This window comes from Lepeophtheirus salmonis, chromosome 5 (genome assembly GCF_016086655.4).
Source record: "Lepeophtheirus salmonis chromosome 5, UVic_Lsal_1.4, whole genome shotgun sequence".
Classification (NCBI taxonomy): domain Eukaryota; kingdom Metazoa; phylum Arthropoda; class Copepoda; order Siphonostomatoida; family Caligidae; genus Lepeophtheirus; species Lepeophtheirus salmonis.
Genome location: NC_052135.2, coordinates 43,303,899 through 43,312,738, shown reverse-complemented (window position 1 = coordinate 43,312,738; position 8,840 = coordinate 43,303,899). Strand labels below are relative to the sequence as shown.

The window sequence follows — 8,840 nt, the reverse complement described above, 5'->3', positions numbered from 1 at the left end:
CAAACCAAATGGTTGGCTTTAAGGTATTATCCTTTCCTCCACTGCATTAAGAGAAACTAACTTAAGTAAGAAGGAAACCGAATTGCACTGGACAAAAGAAAGCACAATACTGTTAAAAAACTTTCCAACATCCGTACACTACAGGGATCGTAGAAAAAAATTCATATTATAATTATTTCGTGTTTTGTATATACATATATCTACATGTCTGATATTAATAAAGCTAACAATACTTTAAGTTTTGAAATAATTATTTCCTGTCTTTTTATCGATTATTATATTTAGGATTTAGAAGTGTAAATCAAAATAATGTTTATTTGCTAAACTTAATCTCGAAGGAAACATTATTGTTCCAGTTACGACTCCATATTTGTTACATGATCTCATGATTCCTCATAGTAGTTTAGAATATGTGGGATTTTAGAACTCTTGAGCCTTGTTTGTTCCTCTACAGTTTATTTACTCCCATAATTAAGTCCTACGTTTAGAAAAATAGTATACCTAAGAGCTATCTCATTAACACTCGGAAAAATAAATATGGATACCAATCACCACGTATGTGTAAATGAACAATAGCTCAAAAAATGTCTTACCTTAGAATATTGAGTATGTTCTTTGAATTCTTTGCTTTTTATTTATCTTTGAAATTACTCTTCTTATGAACTCTTCAAATAATGTGACGTCATAGGCATAAATGCATATTATGGACTACTTATGTTATTTTATAAAAATGCATAACATAATTAAATAAATAAGGTTAATTGAGTTTTTATTTAAATTTTTTATTTCGTACAGTATAAAGCATTGTTCCAGATAATAATTTAGGAGATTTAATTTCACATTTTAGATGAGTCAATATATTTATAATCTTTTTTCTCAGAAATAATTTTACAGCTAAAAAAACAAAGCCAACAAAAATTCATATTATTCTTTCCATCATAACTCGTTTTTTTTAGACCGGTATTTTGGAGCAAACCTATGATTTTCAGACCAAAACGCAACACTAGTAGATGTCTGAATACTTTTGACGAAGTGTTTCTGTTCGTGCATGAAAATATTTATATACTAATGACGTCAATATTACAATAGATTGAAATCTTTACCTTGGACTGTTGTATACCTTTTTTACACTCATAGCGTGAACTCCACAGAATCTTAATTTGTGTCTGCTAAACAGATTATAAGAAAAGAGGCGAAAAGCATATAATTTTTTCTTTTTTTAAATTTCAAATTGAGTTCTGATAGGTCCAAACTGTTTTATTCCTCCAAGTTTATTTGTTTTTTGCATCATTTTTAGGCTTACGATTTTGTGGAGAAAAGTTACATTATACTTTCCTCACACTCTGCAACAATACCATCCCAAAATCATTATTATTTTATCTTTGATCGATTTTGCGTAAATGGCTGAACATAATGTATGTACATTGTACATGCTGTTTGTTACATTATTATTTTTAGAGCCGCCTCTATCCTTTGAGTCTCTTTAATATCATAAAATAACGCTAGATGGCAATAAGATCTTGAGTTTAGTTAACAAAGAACCAAAATAAACAAAGTTCATATACAAATAGGATCAGGATAAGATATAATGTAGTAAATAGATTGGACTTATTACACCATTGGTCGAGCATGCTTCTCGTCATTATCTATTATGTTTAGTGACAAATTGAGTCTCCTGTGTGATAAATACAGACAACAAGCTGGTACAACTAATAAAAGAGAGTGAATAAATATATAATGTGATTAATATGCCTTAAATTTGAATAATTAAACTTTAATTATTACATCTTGACAATTTTATTAATAAATATTCCAAGTCGTGTTCAAATATCTTTCTTTTTTTTTCACTTCATATTTATCATTTTCTGGTTGTTCAACAGACCAACTGTTGTTTATTACTTAAATTATGCTTGAGTCTCGTCTTTTTAAATGGTTTCGTAGCTTGTATGAAGCTATAAAGCAAATGGCAAAACGTAATTAATTTTTGTCTAAATACTGTTACTCTAGATTTTTTTTTCGCTATGGGGATTGAAAGTGCCCTTAATATTGCTTTACCTATAACACTAACCACTCAACCTCCATTAATTAGCAATACAAAATCGGCAATGGAAATAAACGAAATTTAAATAGGCTAATTAACAGAAATACGCATTTTTTTATTGAGGTAACTAATTGTATTGATTTGTTGAAAAATGTTATCATATAAAAATTCCTTACACATTGTGTTTGACAATTAATTGCTAGAGAAATGCAATAATTTAAATATTTTGATTAAATTGCCTTAATATGTAAAAACGCTAAAGACGTTTCTAAAATAAACAAAATCATCATAATTAAAAGGAAAAATTATATATATCATAGCAACGCTTATGGAAACAATGGAATATTGTAGAGTAAATATTATTATGTGTAATAATAACTAAGTATCGTTTGCCAAATATATAACTCGCAAAAAGGACTTGTACTGTATAAGAATGACAGTTGATCTCACCATAGTAATTTTGAATGAGCTCAATAATTTTACTCATGATAGTTATATAATGGAACATGGAATTTCAAATATGAACTGACATACATATATCTGTATACAATGTACCCATTTTGCATATCTTAGATTTTTAATCACTACACTTTTACTTTTTACGTCATGTCTAATTTAAAGCTCAAATAATAATAACACTTTTTCTTTCTAGCATTTTACATATTTTTGAAGTGATAAATTATTTCTTCTGAAATGAAATTGTTTTTTCTCTTGTTATTATGGATTTATTAATATTTATGTATGCCACTTTAATGGGGATATCATAATTCAAATGTGCGTTAGTGATGTAAATAAGTATCGAATATTCGCATTTCTATCATTTGATTATTTGCATCTCAAAACTTTTCGAATCCCTCATGCCAATAAATGCAATATTTGCATTTACATCTGCACTGGTACTTAACTGAATACCATAGGTGAAAAAATTCCTTATATTCAAAGTTCAAGTTGAGTCTCAAGTCCAGTTATAGTCCTCAAATACTTTTATTGAGTCCAGTTTGAGTCATAAGATTTATTTTGAACTCATTTCAGGTCTATGATATTAATATAGTATCCTTAGTGGTAATGTTTTTCTTGAGTTCAGTAAAAATTAGCTTTCGAGTTCAAGTCGAATCGTGAGTCTTAGTAATTGAGTCCCTGTCAAGTCTTGGGGCTTTGATTGTGAGATAAATTCGAGTACCGAGTCTCGATTCCATAGTCAACCCTCTTCGAAATACTCTTATTCGTACCTTTAGTTTTTTGAATGTGGATATTTTCGCAAATCTGACTCCACTATTAATTAAGGCGTCATCAGATAGTGAGATATATATAGAGAGATATTAAGACATAGGTGCCGGAACGGGATGGTGCAAGAAGCCATTGGTCTCCCCACTTGATAAAATACAATTGAAAGGAAATAGTGCGTGATTATGGTGTAATCCAAGGTTAATAGAAATACAAGGTAGTATCATAACGCGTGTACGACTGATGTTTGACTTCCACCACGCTTTTAATATTGACATAGTAGATGAGTGGTTGTATGTTTTGTCAAAATCTGTTTTTGTTGCCCCGCAGTAGGTACAATACATTAAATTGCAACTGTGACTACATTGTTGTCCTTCCATCGAGTAAATGCTAGGGTGACATCTTTTAAAAAACAGGTTTTTTACAACTTTTAACAGTTGAATTATCTGTTAATTCAAGGTCAGACGCTGTACATTTGTCAAATTTAATTGCATATTGAATCAAAGCAGGGACTGATAACTGGTTGTTAGACAAAGCTAGTAGGTCAAACAGTAAATCACCAGCATTATAAGGGGTCGAATCACCCTTTTTGAACTTTTGGAGGCTCGACAAATACATCACAGTCGTGAATTTCCTCATCCAAAATGTCATTCAGTGTAAGGGCTCTAAAGGAATAATAATGTTGCTTTATTCTAATAGCGTTCCCTCATGGAAACATTACAAAAAAAATACATTTTATATTCCTAAATTGCATGTTTTGTCAAAATAAGTCTGTCTTGCTTAGGAGTCGGTACGACACATCAAGTTGAAAATTCTAGGAAGCCCGATTACATGATGGTATAACTATCTATATCTGGCGTAATTTTTATACAACTTCCCCTCTTCTCCCGTTTGAATTGGTTCCGGTGCTCCTGAGAGTAAAGCAGAGGTAAAAAAAATATAAAACCTTCAAAGTCCTCTGGCTAGATTTAAAATCAATTGATCCAAGACTATAACAAGACCAAAAGAAAAAAAAATCATGTCGTTTAAAAATCTAATTGCTCTCGTCTCAAGAGCAAGACTTTCAAAGATTCGAGACTCAAAGACTATGAATTTAAGAAATCAAACCTGAGAAGAGACTGAAAGCATCCCAATCAAATATTGGCCCCAAGAGACTACATCACTAGCCATAAACAGCTGAAACATGACTTAGTAAAATTACACGGAACGAAATGCGTTTTTATTCCAACGTATAAGGTGTGCCACAAATGATAATGCACATATACATTTAAGAGTAAATTGTAATCAGATATCAGATAAGATATATTAATAAGTATTTCGTTTATAGTTTAAATTGTCACCCTGTAGTTTTGAACGTTTCAAGCATTTTTCACAATAATTAGTTGACATTTTTTTTCTCCATCTGATTAAATGTTATTTTGACTATTGTAATACGTATTTAAGAAATAAAATGTTTAAATAAGTTTATAAAAATTATAATAATAAAAGCTCCATCATGATCCAAACTTACTGAAGGGCATTGAAAATGTATAGTGTCGGTAAGAGAAATCGATTATACGTAGGTGATACTCCTAATTACTGATCTTTTAATAATTTCTTGGTGAATATATTATATATAAAGTATAAATATTATTTGATCCCAATTTTCAACAACTTCTACATAAATCCGAGACTTTCTCCTAAAAAGCAAAAGTAATTGCGGGATTTAATTGGAATGACATCTAACAAAAGGGGGATGACGGATGAAGTAGAATCAAAGAAAACTGGTGCAAACTATTCTCATTAAGGCGCACAGTAGTGTTTATTTCCAGTGTTGAAGAAAGCAGTTAACTATTAGATATATTGTTCTGCTCTCAACTTTGAACTTGAAGGAGAAAGCACCTCTCTTAAAGGACAAGTGAAATAACTTTTTTTTTTGTGTCGAAGTAGTAATCTAAGTTGTTACTATTACATTACTTTTTGCATCATCAGAGGTACTTTTGGAGCGGTTTGTGTGTGTATGTGGGGAAAAAGAGCGTAAGACATATACAAAAGAGATTTTTAAAAAAAGGTAAAAAAAAATTAAAGTAGTTGATTCGATAAAATATCCCTGCAAATATCAACTCTTCCTTTTTTATTCATTCACATCCAGTAAATCCTTCAATCACTACCAATTCACATCAAAAAAGATGTCTTACTACAAGTACTTGGTTCCTCTCTATGGTTCAAGCAATCCACAACTCAACCGGACTCTCCGCTCCTCCTCTGTGGAAAGACGACTTCCTTCTTCCTTAGAGGATAAGGCCAACTGTAACTGCGGTTGTGAGGCCTCTCTTAGAGCCAGAAGAGCTGCATCTGTGGGCCCAACCTCATATGAATATGTCGTCAAGGACTACTCTGCTCTTCCATTTACACGATCTTTGGCAATGAATTATAGGGCTACCACAGTTGAGCCTGTTTCCACCTATTCAAGGGCGTACTATAGTTCATATGCTCCTCGTTATGCTGACTATGATCTTAAGGTAAGTCGTCAAGCAATAAAGTTAAATATATATATTTTATATTGTAGTTTATGATATTCAACAAATGTTGATTAATTCTAAATAATATACTTTATTGGAATCTCAAGTGCAGATTGATTTAACATGCATGTACTTAATTCAAGTTCTTAACTTATTGTTTCCCCGCCATTTAGGTACACCTATGATATAATAAGAGTTCATCGATGAACATATTAAAATATGTATTAACAAAAAAAATAGGTATATATATTAATAATGTGAAGATTTTTCACGACTTGGTAAACAATTTTTTTCCCCATACAAATTTTGAAAGATGTTCATTCTTTACATTAAAATAAAATATATCCATGTCAATGAATTTTCCTATTATTTTCTGGGAGTAATTCATTGTTCAACGCTTCGTGTTTATCTACCTCAGAGACTGAACTATCCTTTATTTCTTGTGTATATCATATTTTTACATCACCTTCAACTTGATTAATCAACTACTTACATCATATAATGTTTGAGGAGGTTCTAGTTTCTGATTTTGTTTTATCTGTAATTAATTAGCGAGGTTTCAAGGAATGTTCACTAAGAGATTTATAACTATTGATATCCAAACGATAAATTTGTAAAAGAGAGTTGTCTTATTATTTTCTCTAACTAATATTTGAGATTCTGAATTTGTAGATATAAAATATAATTGTACATAAGTTTCAATTTGTTCACTGATGCTTATAGTTACTTATATGTAACAAATTTCAAATGCAAATAAAGTTAAAAATTGTTTAAATATTCATTTTAACGTTAAAGTAGGGAAGTAATTGTGTTAGGATTTGAAGTGGAGTAACGGAGCGTTTAAGTATTTAAAATTTGATTTGCCATAATTATAATAGAATTCCTACTATAACTAATTAATTAATGAGAAAAGTTGTTGTTTGTGTTTTCAACATCATTAATATAAATTATTACAATTTTATATCCAGGGCCTTGTCCATTCTTTTCTTTAATTCCCTTTTTTGTTTTCTAATTTATTTATTTATTAGATGTTGTTCTAGATACTTATTTAAACTTTTTGTTAAAAAAATGTGTTTTTTCTAAATTCTTTATTATGTAATAATATTTTCTTGTCCAGGAAGTAAGTTTTGTTTAATTCCAAATGACTTTTTGTACAAATGATTACCTTAAATGTTGTGAAAAGTTATTTTAAAAAATACATTATGTTATACATACGATGATATTGTATACAAGATTTAACTTGTATAAGCAAATTGTACAAGTTACTATTTTTTTGTCCTATAACGCTTTTTTAATTAGAACATCAGTCATATTAATTATTTAATTAAATAATGTTTTTATTTCAATTTGATCTGCTCAAATGACGTATTTATATATACAGTCAAACTTGTATTAAGGGATCAGTGAAAGGGAACTGAAAAATCGCCTGTTTAGTGCAAGCCAACTCTGAAAACAGTTTTTTTATTTTGTAACAATTCTTTATTTGAAAACTGGAAAAAGCCGCTTAGTACTGTGACATGCTTAAAAAAGGTGGGCGTTATAACAGGTTTTACTCTATATTTACTAGTAATATACCTTTGGGTATTTGAACTTTATAATGCGCTACCAAATACAAATTAATTAGTATTTTCATATTAAAAAGTGAAAAGTTACATCATTAACCATCAATGCAATATTCAAAATATTAAATTATCATACTAGACTAAATTCTTCAGTTAAAACTATTCAACTTTAGGTGATTATAACTAAATTTAAATATACATATAAAGCGTGACCAACCGTCCTCTTTCCTGTCGGACAAAGCCTCTTTATACATAAAATCTAGATCGTTCAGGAACTTTTCTATTAAACTAATGATTGTTCGGTGGTTTTTATAAATTAAATCGACCCCCCATTTCTAAAACATTAAAATCATTAAGCGGGCAGCATAATCTTCTTTTTGATAATCAACATATGGTCACTTTAATTTGATATGTATTTTATAGCTGAATTTGAGTGTTACTCGAACTGAAATAACTTCACTTTACACAAGCCGATAATTTTCTGAAAATTACTCCAATTCGCACAAATATAAGTCGTTTTCTGGAAAATTCCACTTCATGGAACTCAAATAATCAAACTTGAAACAATTTGAGTAGTGATAAGTCAAATTTATAGTATCACTCAATGGGACCACCAAAATCTACATAAATACGCACCTTTTATTTAAAAAAAAAAGAACAGAAGTGTCGATTACGTATTTATAAAGAGAACCCAAATTACTCATTACATTATGTGGAAGTTCTAAAAACTCGAACCTGACAGAAGTTGAAAATTATGAATCGAATACGAGATTAATATACAGTGGTGTCAACCCCATAGAGGTCAGGTGGCTATTGACCACCATCACAATTTTGAATAATTTATATAATGATCGCAATATAAAAATTCTCTTTTGTTAAAAAAAAATTAATTTCCCTTTCTTTCAAAAAAAACTTATTCATTTAGTCTCTTCTGAAAAATTAAAAATTTTTTTTTACTTGTCTTATGTAAAAAATATTATATGTCAAATTTGGTATTTATAAAAAAACAAGAAACTTTTCTGCCAAAGTTGTCAAAAAAGCCCATTAGTCCAGCGCCTTCCCAAGAAAATCCTGTGTACGGCCCTGATAACCTTAACACTATATAAATACATTCTGGTACGGGTGCCAATATAACACATTGGTTTTCTTAAGTTCTGGACTTAACATAGGAAACACGATTTTTTTTTATCTTTTGAAGTTTGGTTCTATCTGAAAATGGGGAGAATAAGAAAAAAAAATTAATCTATTTGTTAAGCTTGGGTCTTTTCAGCCCATCTGTTATTTATATTGTACATATATTTAAAAAAAATCTATAATACAGTATATTATACTACGAAAAAGTAATGGCTATTTCAAATTTAAGGGGGTGGAGATATATATAAACTCTAGAGCCTTTTGACTACAGATTTACAAAATTTGCCATCCCTCTACAATTTTCATTTAAAAAAAAGGAAATCTTGTATCTTGTGTTTTCCCCGTTAGAAAATACCCCCTTGCGGGATAGGCATAGCC

General features: G+C 29.8%; 1 protein-coding gene across 3 annotated transcripts in view; it reads left to right on the top strand.

The window, feature by feature from the left end:
* Positions 1-5,040: 5,040 nt before the first annotated feature.
* Positions 5,041-8,840, top strand: part of LOC121117212 (uncharacterized) — a 5,218-nt gene continuing 1,418 nt past the window's right edge. For 2 of the 3 annotated variants that reach the window (XM_040711568.2, XM_040711566.2), the window contains exons 1-2: positions 5,041-5,315; positions 5,397-5,766. In XM_040711568.2, the coding sequence (XP_040567502.1) occupies positions 5,434-5,766 (333 nt within the window). In that variant the 5' untranslated portion in view covers positions 5,041-5,315; positions 5,397-5,433. The other variant, XM_071888693.1, reaches the window with a different exon arrangement.